At 25.5% G+C, this 18,069-nt stretch overlaps 1 protein-coding gene across 2 annotated transcripts in view; it reads right to left on the reverse strand.

Moving 5' to 3' along the window:
- Positions 1-18,069, reverse strand: part of LOC129607987 (uncharacterized protein MAL13P1.304) — a 236,556-nt gene that overhangs the window by 158,587 nt on the left and 59,900 nt on the right. For both annotated transcript variants that reach the window (XM_055519279.1, XM_055519278.1), the window contains exon 2: positions 7,552-10,130. In XM_055519279.1, coding sequence (XP_055375254.1) covers positions 7,552-9,498 — 1,947 coding nt within the window. In that variant the 5' untranslated portion in view covers positions 9,499-10,130. The remainder of the gene's footprint in view (positions 1-7,551; positions 10,131-18,069) is intronic.

Consider the following 18,069-nt stretch of genomic DNA (forward strand, 5'->3'; position numbering starts at 1 on the left):
TTATGGCACCGGTCCTTTAACCGAAGGGTCTCGGGTTCAAACCCCGGTCAGGTCACTATAAAAATTATATTCAATATTATTATAACTTAATATACAATACTAATAAAAATATTAAATTACAAGTAATTTTCAAATATTCCTAATATTCGATATTAAAAAAAACTAAGAAAAATAAATAGTAAATATTAATAACCTCAAATAATTAATATATAAATAAAAACTACGGCAGGCTAGTCATCTACCTAGTTAAACCCTATGACGCTATGAAACTAGTGCATGAGAAATCATGCACTAGCCCTATGCTCCTTCTAGGAGTGAACAAAGGAAAAAAAAAAAAAAAAAAAAAAAAAAAAAGAAAGCTCGAAAAACTTAAATTTGGCTCTTAGATTCGGTAACAATCAGAACTCAAGAAGAAAATTTGTTGATTATTTCTCTTTATATGCGCAAAAATTTAAGATCTACCCGTGAAAAAGTCCAATTCCCGAGCCTTGATATATTTTAAAAATTGATCAATTCGTGAAATAACAAAAATAAACCCATATACTTATAAAATTAAATCTATTTAACCGAATTTCAGATACACGCGTGTAGATACAAACAGACAAACTGACCGATATCTCCCTAAAAATAATTTATTTAAGCCTCACTACTATGGAAAAATACGTTCCAACCGAAAACTCGATATGCAAAATTGAAAACTCCCTTGTGTATGCAATGCGGATGGTAAAAAAGAATAGTTGTTTTGTACAATTTTTAATTAGCTACAATTACAATTTTTGATTACTAATCATATTATTGTTGTATGAGTACAATTTTTTTTTCATTAGTATAGTTTTGTAATCAAAACAAATTAATGAGCTTTATTTACTATTTTTAATATTAATCTAAAAATTACTCATATTTTATATTATAAAATTTTCCACTATAGTTCGCCTATTGTATTCATTTAATTATATATGATTACATTTTATTCATATACCGAATATTGGCAACTAAACTATTTATACTAAAATAAAGTTTTGTTTTTAATAAATAAAAACAAAGAGAGAAATTAAATATATAAATATGCATATATGTATGTGTGTATAGTAATAATTTGTGTAAAAATGAAATTATCCAAAAAAGAAAAAGGAAAAACAAAAATGAAAATAAAAACTAAGCATAAAAATTTAATTGGGTGAAACAATGCAAAATAAACTAAAATAACATTTTAAATAAATTAAGAGAATTATTTATTATGCATACATAGAAAATTTTTTAAATATTTTCCGGATTTTTTATATCTAATTACAAATGTTACTTTTGTAACATATTTAGAATGTATGTACTTAATTTTAAATAATAATTTTATAATTTAAAATAAAATTTATATATGCAAGTACACCTGTTCATGTGATCATAGCCGTATACAAACACTTATGAGTAGATAAACATCCGCTTTATAATAATTTTTAGGTTATTTAATAATAAAATATTTTATAATTGAAATGTACACACACACACAATATGAGCACATTTAAAATAATAATATTATAATTTTTTCATTTTACAATGTGAAAATCTTACCTGTACAAGTGAAAATTCAACGGTAGAATCAAAATATATAAATGTAGTGATTAACGTAATATGAAATAATTTTTTTCCTCTGAAATTTTCCATTTCTATTTGACAAAATTATTAATTAATTAAATTCTTTTCACTTATATATGAAGATAATCACAGATACTTGATAAGAATTTTTTATATAATGCAAAAAATTTTAATTATCCGCGATTGAAAAATCATTAAATTTAAGGACGTTGAGCACAATTGAATTTTGTTCCAAGCTTTTATTTAGAAAAAAAATTTCTTTTCGTAAGACTTAATATGTAGAATTTAGAATATAAAACATGTTATAGTCTCTTAATAAACCATTATAGAACTGATTAAAAATTTTCAGAAATTTTTTTCAAAAGAAAAAAAAATTAGCAATAATTAGTACGTATAAGTGTGTGTAAAATAGAAGAACAAAGCTCAAATTAAATAAAGAGAAAAGAGAGTGTTTTTTTTTTTTTTGTATTTTTGAAAATTATTTTCAATTACTTTAAAATTTATTATTGTTTTTTTGGTTTTTTTCCGAAGAAATTAAAAATTTAGAAAAATACAGAAAAAATTCAAAGTACAATTTCTTTTTCATATTCCAATTTTTCTTTTTTCTTCATTTAAAAGCATTTTCTTTTTAAACAAAAGATTTTCTTTTAAATAAATAGTATGTATGTAGGTATATGCATACATGAATTTGTAGGCGACATTTCCCGCCCCCCCCCCCCCCTAAAAAAATAAATGTGCTATAAATATGGGTATATTTGTTTGTATTTTTGTAGATGTATGCATATTGTATTTAAAGTTCTGAGAGAGATTAAAACTACATAATTTAAAAATGCCGGTTATTATTTATTGTTATTAATTCTCGCATGATAATAGGAGTTTTTGTGGTTCCAACAAGGAAAGACAAGAATAATATTTATAAAATTATTAAATAATTGGATAATAAGGGTTCACCAGCAGTGAAATTAAAATGATATAAGAAAACTGAGCGTGTTCTATAAAGTACAACCCTCGTATTGATCAGAACTCAACTACATCACATATTAAAAAAAATTAAGTTTGCAAGGAATCTTTTCCTCAACTAACAATAATCAATTGTTAATGTTAAAATTCAACGAATTTTGACAAAATGACTACTTATATAAACATTCAAATTTAACAGAGATTTTCCAATATTATAAAATAAATTTATGTTTTGTGAAATTTTTTAATTATAAATTCGTTAATCGTTCTTAAATCGTTTGTTACGCATAATTATTTTTGTTTAGATTTTATCAAAACTAAACAAAAATATTTTTACCGCCCGCATTGCATACTTACAGTATGGAAAGTGTTGCAATAGTATCAAGTTTATTTTGTGAAATTTCACTAACGAAAATGTTTGTAACAGCGGTTGGCTGCAGCTTTTTAATTTCAGCCTATTTCTGAACTTTACCGTTTTTCAGCATCATTCCATTGCATTTTAAGTATCGTAAAAACAAGATGTGTTCGATTATATGCTGTTCACATTCTGAATTTTGGTATTTTTGTTGATTTTTAAATCTAAAATAACTAAACACGTATACATCAATAAACGTAATTTATTATAAAATATGTAATTTAGTTTTATTTAAAAAAAAAAGCAAACCCCAAAGTAAATACCCCCGAAATTCTTTTTTAATTTCTTTTCTTTTGTGTAAACTCTTAAAATTCAGAATTATCTGGTTTTAAAAATAAACAATTTACAAATTGTATTTATGCAATTTCGAGAAAAATTCTTATTAAATACAAATATAAAAAAAAAACAAAAATAAATTCAAAAAATTATTATTTTAGTCGCCAGAAGGTCTGTATTTATCCGGATTATAAACAAAAACAAAATATGCATGTACAAATGAGTATGTCTTCTTATACAATATGTGCACCGTCATGTTTCTAAATACATAGACAGTATACATCACTCCTTTTCGTCAAAATTTTCAAGAATTTTTATAATTAAATTATTTTTTTTTCGGGAAAGAGTGATAAATATTAGAGAAAAGTTTAAAATTATATTTATAACTTACAATATTGTAAAGAACAGGGTGTTGAAAAATATATTAATTAAAAAAAGTCGAAAATGCTTTCGATTTTTGGTTGGCTGTCGCTGCTTACATAACAATTTCAAACTGCGGCCAATTTATTCACAATTTAACAATTTGTCATGTCTTAGAGTTGAAATTTTCACTTTTTGCGTCTAACTTAATCATTTACTAATATTCTTAAATACCTTGACTTCTAAAATACAGTCATGCGACATAAATATACACAATTCAGCTTATAAGTGTGAATTGCTGAATTGTAGATTAATACCGGGTTACTGCATTTTGGAAGTCATAGTAATAAAAAATTCTTTTCGGTAGCTTTTAGACCATAAATTTCAAATGAGTTCATTTTTGTACAATAAAATTTGAAAACGGCAAACCGAAAAAGTGTAGTAAGTACCAAGCGACCTTCAATGGTAATTTGTACCGGTCAAAGAAAATTTATTTCTGAAATTTATTGTGTGCCTTTTTATAAAACCCAATTTTGGTTAGTGCCACATTCCAAATTTCATTGTAGCATTACGACAAATTTTTGGAGAACTACCACAAATGCAAACTATTCTCATTAATATTGTAAAATAACGAATTATTAGTTTTTCTCATAAATTTTTTTCTAATATCATAGCTATTATTTAAATGAAAATATTAAAATTTCGAGTTAAATACTTTGTCAGCACACAAACAATAATAAAAGGTCATTGGTTCAAAATTACAAAACTTCCACGTGAATCATATATATACAACAAGCATCAACAAATAAATATTCTTGAGCAATTTAATTTATAGGGTTTACTTTAGTCCAATTAAATATTAGAAGATTACCGAATTTTCAGTGAAATAATGTGTTGAATTATAGTTGCCACTGAATTGCGGAATCTAAAAAATTCTCAACTGTTAACAAAAATTTTCAATTAGAATTATAAGAATAATCGATTGTTTAAGCTCCGATAGCCAATATCGGAGTCGGAATTTCAAGATTCTTTTCTAATCAATGCAAAATTACGAAATTTTGAAATAGTTGATGTTTTTCACCAGATTGTCTTTCAATATTTTGTCACAGCTTTATGGTAAATTGTAAAAAATTCAAAATTTTCATATTATTTTCATGCATTCGTTTTCAAATAAAATTAAATTCAGTCAAATTAAGTAAATCGATTTAAAATAGTTGTCTTAGTAGACTCTTAGTTGAACATACACAAAACATTACTTCTAATTTACAAATATACGTCAGCCACTGATTCCATAATAAAAAATTCAAAAACTTTTTTTTTTATTATAAAATATTATAGAATAGATAATCATAAATTTTATAGGAAAACTTTTTTTTCTATTTAAATTGGTCGGGTTTTATGTAAAAACAAAACAAAAAAAAAATCTTAGTTGATTTCATAAAATTTTATTACAACACAATTTCCTCTACCATTTTCTTTTTTTTCCTTAATTTTAATTAAATATTTCAATACTAATATGTGTACGTAAATGTATGTGTATTATGGGTATATTTGTACTAAATGTATGAGCTAATACACTAATATATCTTTGAATTATATTTTAAGTAAATAAATTGACAGAAGACATCTTATAATACAAGCATTTTAATTAATTTTTATTGATCGTGAATAAACAACACGAGAATTTCTTCATAATAACAATAATACTTTTCAATTAAATTAATTTATTTTTAATTTATTATAAGCATTTTTTTTTTTGTTTTATTTTGACTCTCATTTTATTTTATTATTATTATTATTTTAATTTGTCTAAATTGATATTTTTGTCGTATGCCGAGCAATTCGATTCCATTGAATAATATTCGATTTTTAATTTTATTATTTTCTTCTTATTGTGAATCATTTTTTAAAACAAATAACATAAAAGATTTGGAAATTCCATTAGTGTTCGCAAAATTTTTTGATTTTGAATAATTTAAATTTTGAATAATACATGTAGCAATTAAAGAAAAAGAAAATATGAGAAAGTTATTTAGTTTTCTAGCAATTTTGCCCCTATAAAATTGGTGTAGGGGAGTTAAAATAATAATAAACACGGCGGCCCTGAAAATGCTCTCCCATAGTCCGAAGGTACACCTAAGTTGAAAACAGAACAAAGGCGATAATATTCTGCGACGAAATGTCCGAATTTATTTGGAATACACATAATTTTGTACACACACTGTTGCATAGAAATTACCACCGCGAATTTCGCCGCCCTCAGTAAATTTGTCTAAATTCCTATTTTATCACTGGCATTTTTTTTTTTGACATCATCTGCTCCCGTGTTTGTGTGACATTTTATGCAAAATACTGTAGAACTGATTTTATATCATTATCATGGATAGCAGCTAAGCTGATTATCTAGATGTACGAATATCGAGTTGAAGTAATACTACCAAAATAACAGACTAAAAGGAAAAAAGAAGCTGTTGATAGTTATGGAGGTAGGAGCGATGAACAGTAAAGAGTTTTGTATAATAACAGACTTTTTGACGAGAATAGTTGTCAAGTGAACCAATATTTTCTTGGTTTGATGATCTTACAGATCATCTTATTACACGTATTACACTGTACGGAGGATTTGACGGCGCTTCATATTTTATGTACTTGCTAAGGTGCGCTAAATTAAAAAGCTTCAACTTCTTTATAGCAAAAAAACTTCTACTTCATATTTGAAATTTTTTAACGCCTCCGTTTTCTTTAGCTCCCTTTTTGGAAACAAGGATAACAAGAAGACAGAAAAAGCTATAAGATTCAGACTTAAGCGTTAGGACTCAAAAGCTCTGCAATTTACAATTTAAAAATGTATTATTTTAGTTGCCTAAATAGTTTATAGTGGTAACTAAATATTTACCACTCCTATTATCTATTTTAGTATAGTGTCTCTAATTTAAAATATCACTGTGCGTTATTTAATAAGAATAAAAAAACAAAAAAATAAAAAACATGTGTACTTATACGATTTCAGTCGTATGGTGTAAATGATTTGCTTTTTTTGGTTTCGGTGTCCAAAAAACATGGAAATTCGTGAAAGGAAATTCAGAAAGGAGCTATTCTGTCATGTATGTGATTGACGATGAATTTATTTTCGGAATTCAATTTCATTTCTTGTTTTTTCATTTTGTCTTTCTCATTATACGCATAATAAAAAGTAATAAATTGCGAAGATAAATTGAGTGTTTTTGAAATCGAAGAAGGAGGAGGTCTTTATGGTGTTAACAAAAATAGAAAATTAAAAATTTTTTTTGTTTAAAACGAAGAAAATCTAATTAATATTATTAAGTAGGTAAAATTATTAATTTGAAAAATTTATTAATATTGTTGATTAAATATTTTACGCAAGGTACCATTTATTAATTTTTATCAAAAATAGAACGAACGAATTAGATTGAATTGTAAGTTGTTGTAAATTAGCCTAAGAAACCAGAAAAATATTTTCATACGATGATTTTTCAGATGTTGCAATGGTTCCTTTCAGAAATGGAACATAATTTTTACTTTACTTATAAATTCTAAAAAAACTAACCACTTCACGTATTACACCTCACAATCGAGCGCCTGAATCAAACGAATCTAACTCAGCTCTTGGAGGGCACATGAAATTTTCTATTTACATCGACAATTTCGGATCAACTGGAACTCTTTATTGAATATGTTTCTGGTTATATTCCGGCCGAAATGAACGATAAGATGATCCAAAGTTGAATTACTTACGCCGTATATTAGATTCGCGACACTGTTGCTTGTTTTTTAATGCATTTTAAGTCTTACTATACTTAACATTAAAAATTTTAATACATAATTTTATATTAAAATTTAATATTAAAATATAAATTGTACTTGACTGAATTTACTTTCAAATTTATAAAAATTATTATAAAGAAAAAGAAATTGGAAAAATTACTTACATCAACTGATGTTTTTGATGATGCAGGCGTAACACTATTAGATGGTCTCGGTACCCATATATTATGTAAATCATCAGTAATTTTTTTAATACTATCACAATTATCTAATGATTTTGTACTATCAGATATTGGACGTATTTCAACTAATGATGTATCAAAAAATTTTTTATCTAAATGTGGTTGAAATGATACTGTATGCCTTTTTAAATCATTATTATTAATATTATGATTATTTATATTTGTATTATCATTATTATTTTCATTTGTTTTTGGTCCAAATAAACTTTGTATTCTTGTATGTCCACTAATACCTTTACTATTCGGAAAATGTATTGTAAAGGAATTCATTTGTGGTTGTAAACTTCTTAATTTAACAGCTTCAGAACGTAATTTTGGAACATCATTTTGTATTATATTTTTATTATTATTTTTATTATCATTATTAACATTATTATTATTAATTATATTATTTGTTGTTTGATTATTTAATATTTGTGATGATGGATCTTCAGCTTTTGTAACAACAAATTTACCTTTATAAACCTTTGGATTTAAATTATTATTTGTACTATTTGAATTTGTGCCCATATTATTATTAATAATATTTGTATTATCAATTTCTAATGATTCTGATCCAATTGTTGATGGATGAATCTCTTCTAATTTTCGTCGAAATTGATCTCGAAGACGTTCTAATTCTTTAAATTTTTCTGACATTAATTGACTTTCAGGTACTGGTGGAGATCGTAAATTTTTATATGAATTTCTTTCTCTTCTTGGATTTATTAAATCATTTGTATTTGTTTGAACAGTTGGATCAGATTTTTGTGATGAAATTTTATTATTATCACAATCTTCATTTTCATCTTCTTCTTTACATTGTGATAAACGTCGACGTTCTTGAAATGGTAAACTAAATGGTCTAAATAAAAATATTTTATGATTATTTAACATTTCATTTGGTAATAATTTCGGTGATTTAGCAATTTCATCAATTATTTTATTTGGACAATCTTCATCTGAATCACTAATATCTGATCCATCATTATTTTTATTATTTGATTCCTTTAATTCATTTTCTCTTAATTTTTCAGCTCGAGTACGATATATTGTATTACCATTTGATTTGATTTTAATTGGTGGTGTTTCAATTGTTAAACCGCCACTTTGATTAATTGATGGTAAATTATTAATCATATTTTTAATATAATTATTACCCGATTTATATTCATAATTTGTATTTATAATATTAGTAGATGGAGGTTCTGTATCACAATATTCACAATCTGAATTTTCAGAACTTGATGATTCATAATTATCCATATTTTTTTCTAAATTTTGCATTGAATTTTCAAAAACTCTTTCAAATTCATCTTCATCATCAGCATCTTCACCGGCATCTTCATTATCCGTATTAATGATACTTGAATTAATAATATTATCATTATTATTATTATTTTTAGATATGTTTGATGTTATAGTGGTATTGGTAACAGTAGCACATGTTTTACCTTTAATTAATTCATCATGTTCTTCATGATAGATTTTCGCTAATTCATCAATATCTTTGGCAAGTTTATCATTTTTATTATTGTTATTATTATTATTTGTTGCAACATTATGTTGCATAGTTTCTGATGTTGATGTTCCAATTTCATTATTACTTTTTATTGTTGTTTGTTGTTGTAATATAGAAAAATTTTTGTTAAAAGCAACATTTTTTGCTTCAATAAAATTATTATTGTTGGTACAACCACCACCACCACCACTGCCACCACCAACAACGGTAACAACGGTAATATTTTGTGATTTTTCTGGTATCATGTCTAAACTTTTATTACTTTGACTAAGATCCCCAACTATATCTGATAGATTTGTATCTGATGAGAAATTCTTGTGGGTTTTAGAGTTTTCATTAAGTTTAAGTGCGTCATCAGCTGGTGCCATCTGTGTTTAATTCCGCCAATTTCTTTTATATTATATTATATTATATAAAATTCCTTTTTTTCTTAATTTTGTATAAATATTAAAAATGAAATCAATTTTTTTTTATATTTCTTGTTGAATTATTTTGTACTTTATGTTATTTGGATCCTTTGTATATAAAATTTTTAAGTCCTTTATATTTCCCTTTTTTTGTTAATTATTTTAAAATTTGAAATATTGTCAAATTATGTAAAAATATATTTTTATTTTTTGTTTAAGTTTAAACATTTATTTTATGTTTTTATTTCAGATTTTTGGATTTTTTGGTTTATTTTTTTATCCACCAACTGCAGTGGTAATTAAATAAATTTGAATTTCTATTAAGAGATTTTGATTGATCATTGATCGAATATAATTTGTAAACATTTGTTTTATTTTTAAGGGAAAATTGCCTGTTTCTTCTTCTTTTTTCTTAAATTTTATTGTAAATAACTTGTAATTTTATTTCTTATTATAATTTCTTTTTGTATAACTACAATAATAAATATTTTATTTGAGGCACTTGATAAATATAATTAATTCACAATGGTGCTTAAGTGATTCAAAAATATTATTCAACAAATCATATTTAGAACATTTTTCTCATGTAAAATCTGTAATAGTAAAATGAAATTAAATTAAAAAAAAATATTAATTTTCAAATTAATTAAACAAAAAAAAAAGTAATGGTTGTATACTTTAAACCCTGGATTTATTCTATTGATCTTCGAAATTATAAAATTATTTACGTGAAATATTTATTATAAATGATTTTTTAATTGTATCATAAATGATTAATTTTAATTTTGACAGCTAAAATGTTGATTATCATGTTTACACACCCCTCAGTTTATTTTATAATTTTATATAATAGCAATATTTTTTCTTTTGTGTAAAAATTGTGAGATTCTTGGAATTTAATTGTTCATTTTTTATTAAATTATTAATAAAAATCCAGTAATGAAGTCTTTCAAATTAAAACCAGATTGAGGTATTTAAACACTGATACGGCTAAAATATCACGTTTTATATTTATTCGAAAAATGTTACAAAAATTAAGTAAGTATAATGAAAAATAATGCTTGTATTAGAAAATTTATACAGCACATTTTACACTATGTTAAATGAAAATTATCATTAACCCGCATAATTTTTTTCTTTTTTTTTCGATTGGACGAAATAATCGACAGAGAATTCAGTGGCCGCTTACTGGGGCGCGGGTTGAAGTACTGTGCCACTTTAAGGTCACTAAAACTTTCCATTGTTGTTTAAACTAAAATTAGTCATCAAACTAACCATTAATATAAATTTGACCGAAAATTTATTTTTTTTTTTAAAGAACTCTATGATCTACAAGAATTCCATTGGGAATATTTGATGGTTAATAAATGTTATCCTAACACATTTCAAAGGGTTTCGTTCGTTTGAGTCGTCTAACAAAATTTTCAAATCTCTTCGTTGACGTGTTGGGCAAGACGAATTTTATGGCCAGCCCTTTTCCTTATTTTGTCTGTAATGAAAGGAATCCTGAGATCCCTATTTATATCAGTATTACGAACGTACCAGAGAATGCCGACCATATTGCGTATTACTCTATTTTGAAACGTTTGAATATGAAGTAGCTTTGCACAACTCCATATCTGAATATTAGCACAAAAGCCCAGACCGCCTTTAATATTTGATTGTAGATCAAAATTTTGTTGCTAGATTTACAGCCTTCTTTTTCTTGGCATTCCTAGGTATTTGGCTGAATTTTCATGTAGAATAGTAACGTTATTTATTGAAACCCGGAGAGGTGTTTCTACTTTTTTGTTGATAAAGTTGATGTTTGAAGATTTGGATTCATTTAATTTGATTTTTCAACTTTTAAACCACTGGGAAATCTTATTAGTGGCCCTTTGTAGTTAATACGTAGCTTTCGTTTACGTTTTTTGCAACTGCTAGAACTGCTGTGTCGTTCGCAAAAGTTGCCATCGTTATATGAACCATCTTCGGAATATCACTAGTAAACAGCAGATACAAAACTGGTCCTAAGATACTGTCTTGAGGAACACTTGCTTGTATGTTTTTCAACTGAGATCTATCTTTCCCTTACTTGATATAAAAGACTCTTTCTGCCAAGTAGGATTCTATTATTTCAACGAAGTTTTTTAGTAAAATCCTATGCAATTTGTAAAGAAAATCTTCATGCCATACTTTATCGAATCCGTGTGCCACATCAAGAAACACTGAGGAACATTTTTCTTCCAGAGCTTCTTCAATAATATTTTTTATTCGATGAACTTGTTCTATCGGTGAGTGTTTCTTTCTGAACCCAAACTGATGCGCTGAAATTCTACTGCCACTTTTAAATAATAGTGACCTTATCTGCTGGATCTCGTGTTTGCTGCCACCTTCTCCTGGCTTCACGTTTTTGGCTTATCATCTATTATGTGTCTGTGATAATAGTAACCAAATTTTCGTTCTGTGCTGGAATTTGTGCTTTCCCATGCTGAATTTTGTATATCTTTCGTAAATTTTTCTACGGCTGCTTCTACATCGTCTTCTGTATTCAGTACTGCATTTGGGTCTATTCTCACTTTCAAGTTTAACTTAAAACTTTTCCAATCCGTAGTCGCGTTAAAGATAGAAGGCTTCTTTTTTCAACACCTTCTCGCTCACTTTTTGGATTACCGCAGAATGATCGGATTCAAAATCATAGCTGCCCTCGACAGTGGTGAAATTTTCTTCCACTCTTTTTGTTATAAAGAAATCCAAGAGATCAGGTGTTTTGTTAAGATCTGTGGGCCAATAGGTCGGCTTACCTGTGGAGTGAAATACACATCCAGTTTCAGAAAGCTGTCAGGTATGTCGCTTCCCTGCTGCAAAACTTTATAGAATGGCCATAACGTTGACATCTTTTACACTGTGGTATCCCCCTGTTTATTTTTTGGGAGCCTCTATTTTAACTTTCGTATTTTGGATATGCGTGATATTATAAATTATACGTATGTATCTTCCCCATTGTTGAAAGAAAGAAGGAATAGTGGAAAAAGAGATTATTTTCTTAAAACTTGTATAATAAAAAAAAATTTCTTGCAATATTCAGGAGATTTCTTTCCCTAAGTTTTCATTTTCTTATTGTAATATACCAACAATGTCTAAGCTAGTATTGAAATCTCAAATTTTGAAGCACAGAACTACATATACTTATTACGCAGCGTGTGAAAGATTTTCATGGCTCACTACAGAGTGCAAAATAATTTAACAAAATTATATAGGTATTTGAACTTCTTACTTATTATTGAATTATTTGTTATTTCACAGTTATTTTGATTTCACTATATTTTTGTACGAGTATATACATGACAAATATGCATTTTTTTATAATTCTTAAAGAAAATATCACTTTGAAATAGAATTTTAAAATATTAAATTTCAAAAACTATTATAATTTTACAAATATTATCAAAGCAATTCCATGTACTCTTTTCAAATAATTCTTACTCAATAACACTATTTATGTAGAAAATAAAATAAATACAAAATCTCCGGAAAATAAACCACCTACTTGCTATATATGTAGATTAGTTAGCAAAGTTAAGTTAAATAAACCCTCATGTATATTAGTTCTGATAATCCAATTTAATATTTTAATAAATCAATAATTAAATTAATACTCAAAATTATTCACTTTAGTTTTTTTTTTAAATATTATCAAATTTTAAAGTGGTAGCAAGAAACCAAGTAGTTAAATACAAAGCAAATGAATTACTTTTGAAAAGAAATGCTATGGAAAATTTGTTTGAAATAAATTTGAAATTTTGAAGACAAAAAAAAAACTAAACTCAAAGCTTTTATTTATCCGCAATAACTGCAAAAAATTGATCTACTTAATTAATTAATTAAGTATAATAAAAGGAGAGAAATTTTTCCTTCTTTCGTCCATAAAATTTTGATTAAATTCTCCAAAACAAAAAAAAAATTAAAACAAAGAGAGAAAATTCCACTTGCATTATTACCAGAAAATACTAGAAAAATTATTTTTTTATTTTTTCTTTTCTTATTTAATTACTCATCATTTTCATTGAATTGACTGCATTCAATGTTAAATAATGCAATTTTTAAAGTGAGAAATTGAAAAAGAAGAAACAAATAAAATTTCAAAAATGATTATTTAAACAATAAAGCTAAATTTATTATTATAACAATTTTATCTATCAATTTAAAAAAAAAAAGAAAAATTAATAATAATATAAGACATTATAAAAACTCTTTCAATAATAATTGAGAACTCGATTACAAACACACACATGTACATGTATAACATAAATGTATATATTTGTAAGTTAATTTATGTACAAGGTGTTCTCTGTCGTGCAATGACTTACATATATGAACGTTAAGAAGCGCAACATAGCATATATCAATGTACCACTACAAAGTGAACTAGTACTCCAAAATGTGTGTTATGACTTAATATTAAAAGCTCCAAGTGTACCTCTCTCAATCTTGAATAATTTTGAATAGGTGTCTTGTTATGTCACCGAAAAAAAAAAAAAACTGTTGTTAAAAAAAAAAATTAAAATTTTTTTAAAATTCATTTTTTGAAGTCCTAAAAAATTCTTCGTACACTTGTTGAATAGCCTCTTGACCCCTTATCATTGGATAGGTGGTACAATTATACCTAAATTTGCAGTTATGCCTGACACATCAAAAATTATAGTTTACTTTACCTAAAGTCACCCGAAAAAAAATGTTTTCTTTTTTAAGTTCTACTTCCTTAATCGGTTGCAATAGAAGACCAATTATTGAAAAATTTGTTTTTTCCCTTATAAAAGAAGGTCTTCACAATTGTATGTACATATATAGGCCCGCATATCACTATATGAAACACTCTAAATACACACATGTATAGTAATTTTTTATTTCAAACCGCAATCGATCGGTTCATTATACAATCGAGTTTCCGTCCAATTTAAACTTTTCTTTATTTTATTTCTTTATTTATTGTGCTGTAAGTTGTAAGCTTCAATAGCTCTATATAGAACAAATATTTTTTTTTATACATATAAACAAATAATTTAAGTGAAAATTAAATACGACAATTTTATTATAAAGATAAGCAAAACTTATTTTATAAAGAAAATAGCATTCAAATATTTTGTAATGAAAAGAATTAAAAATTTTCTTTTATACATTCTTATTTCTTATGAAGTCAAAGCTTAATTACTTATATAATAAGAAAATATAATAATGAGCGTTCAATGTTTTATTTAGAACTAATGCCTTCTAATTAGGTATACAGTTCTCCCCGGTTAATTGAACCGAGAAAAGTTGCACACTTTTTGTATCAATTAAGCGGGTAAATCAATTAAAAAAATCCCGTTTAATTGAACAATTGGTGCAATAAAACGAATTTTTTTAACTGAATCGTTTACGCATGAAAACGAATACTCGCTATTGAAGATCAGGTGCAAAAACGAATTTGATCCTGCTACTGCATAAAATTAATAAAAACAATAGGAAGCATATCCTATTACATATACTTATCAAAATATCCTAGGTAAAAAGCTATATTTAAAATAGGGGATACACTAATGAAATACTAAAACTCAAATTTTTTTTTATTTCAAAATTTAAAAACTTAAATTTTTCTTTATTTCAAAATTTTAAAACTTAAATTTTTCATCATTTTAAATCCATCTAAGTAATGTAACTGTGAATTCAAATTCAAAATATGTAAACTATAATATTTTTATATCACATAACATAACAAAAATTAAAAATAAATACATATTTCATATCAAAAATAAAAACAAATTATCAGGTCAATAAACAGGGGAATTTTTCACAGTTTTTATAAGGTAATACCAAAAAAAGAGATTCATTTAAGCGAGTTGTTCAATTAAACGGGACTCAATTAAACGATATTATTCATGTATATTTTAATAGGGATTTAAAGTTGCCTTAGTTTTTCGTTCAATAAAAGGGGAAAATCAATTAAGCGTGGTGCATTTAACCGGGGAGAACTGTATATGGATTATCATGTATATGTATTTTAAACAGTAATTTTGAAATTAAACTGTAAAAGTTAGAACTATTTTATTTAAGAAACTTCTAATATATGTATGCTTCAAATATATGTAAAACATTTTAATTACCAACCCTTTCAAAGCGAAACTTAAAGAAGAAACTCAAATTTCTTTATTTTACCCGACCGCCTTTCATACAATAAAGGAATTGATATTACCGCATCAAATTTCGAATGACGAGTTTTCAGTGGAAACGCATTTCTCTATGGTATGCAACCGTATATTAACTATTTTAATCCCATCATGGGTCATGTGCTGATCCCATCAGGTTTTTTTTATCTTGTCATTTTTTATTACACATTTTTTTTAAATGAATTTAGATTGAATTCAATTTATGATGTAATTGTCACTATTTTGTATCATCACAATAAAAAAATTAGTTTGCTGTCTGTTGTGTTTATTAATCATTTCCAATCATCTCTAAAATAATGTGACAGTCAAAAAGAGAAATAAAAAATAAAGATATGAGTTAGTAAGAACAACATAGCTAAATTATTGAAAGCTTTTTATTATTTTAGAACGGAAAACTAATTTTAAGATAGCCAAATTTTCGGCATTAACTCAGTATTCGGTGATAGCTCAATTCAATCCCGAAATACTGTTAATCACATACTATCAACCGTTCTTCTTGACTCTTTTTTTAATGTTATTAATTTAAAATCTTGGTTTAACTAGTACATATTTATGTATGTTATTGGTTTTAATCTTCAACCTAATTAGAGGCCGTTTGAATATACATATATCAACAATAGCCTAAATGCCTAAAAATTATTGATATTAGCTATAAATAAGTCCATGACTTTTTATTAAAATATATCCGTCACAATATTTATTAAAACAACACAATATTATTTTACATATATGTACATACATATATTCGCTTATATTATATATATGTATACGTGTATTTATATGTGTTATATTAAACATAAAGAAAAATCAAGTAACTTTATTAGGTTAATTAAAGAAGCCTTTCGGGCTTATCGCAATATTTTCTACAATTATCGCGTGTTTAACAATATTAATTTTTTTTTCATTTATAAATTTTCAATAATTATTTAATTGCCTCTTATAAGAAAATAATTAAAACAATTTATTAATTGCAAATAATTAAAAAATAAATAAAATATTCTTTAAATTTTTAATTAATTTTATTGTTAAGTTTTGTAGTTAAAATAATCACTTAGAATAGTTTTGAAATATTTGCGATAAAATTGAAATAACGTAAGCACTTATTATAAGCTTGATAACATCAGAACCTATGGAAAAAAACCTGCGCTAGTCAGTTTTCAAGAAATTAAGGAATGTATATACATATGTATATAATGACTTGGGATTTATAATTCGGACGCTTTGATTATAAAGATTTTTGGAACTATTCTTCAAATACTACACGGATAAAAGCATTTTTCAGCACATTTTTTTGAATTACATCAAAGCGAGTCATTTTAAATGCCACTTTGTCACTATTTATGTATGACAGACAGACAAAGTAACAGTATAAAATATCTAAAAACTTAGAAAATAAGATTAATTTTGAATTTTAATGGAAATTGGTCAATTAAAAATGAGGTTTTTCCCGTTATTTCTCAAGTGTATCATAATTATTTCATTTTTCTTCGAATACATACTCACATAAATACATGTGTATAAGTGTTTTTAAAAAAATAGCATAATATGCAATTCACTCGTATTTTCGTTAAAAAAAATTTTTTTTAATATTTTATTTTATACACATACATGCCTACACATGCAAGACTTTATTAAATTGCAGTTTACCAGTGCCTTATCTTTGTAGATATTTTGTATTTTTGGTCTGTATGTTTGCATATACATGTACATATGTGTTAACTTAAATATGTGTACAGCAAAATTTGGATATTGGTGAATTCGCAAGGAATTTAAGTTTATTTTCCGATTTGGACAGCCTTAAAATACAATTACAAAACCGACAGCTTTTCTAAATTTCTCGATCTTCATAGCGTCTTAAGCGAATTAATAAATAAAAGGAATAATAGCAATGTTTTTCAATTTTTATTTGCTATTAAATTTTTAATGTCTTTTTAGTACTGAATATTTTGCCATTTGCTTTTTTCCGGCAACAATACGTTTCTGCGAGTCCTAGAGTCAAATTTTGACAGATTTTGCTGTATTTTACTAAACGGTATATACTCAAGCTGACATAATTTAAGTACATATATCGTACCAAACAGAATGATTTTTTATTCATTTACACATATTTACGATGTATTACAGTTTATTATATATGTATGTCAAAGTGTAGAAATGTATGAATATGTATGTATATTTGTATAGCATTAAATTAATGAACAATTTTTTTTTATAAATGTTTGTATAAATAAGAATTCGAGAATAACAAATTAATTTAAAATTATGACAAACAAAAAGTAAAAACAAAACAGAAAAGAGAAAAATCATGAGTATTTTTTCCATTATATGATATCAATTAAATAATTCT

The sequence above is a fragment of the Condylostylus longicornis genome, unplaced genomic scaffold (assembly GCF_029603195.1).
Source record: "Condylostylus longicornis isolate FDR11 unplaced genomic scaffold, ASM2960319v2 ptg000030l, whole genome shotgun sequence".
NCBI lineage: Eukaryota > Metazoa > Arthropoda > Insecta > Diptera > Dolichopodidae > Condylostylus > Condylostylus longicornis.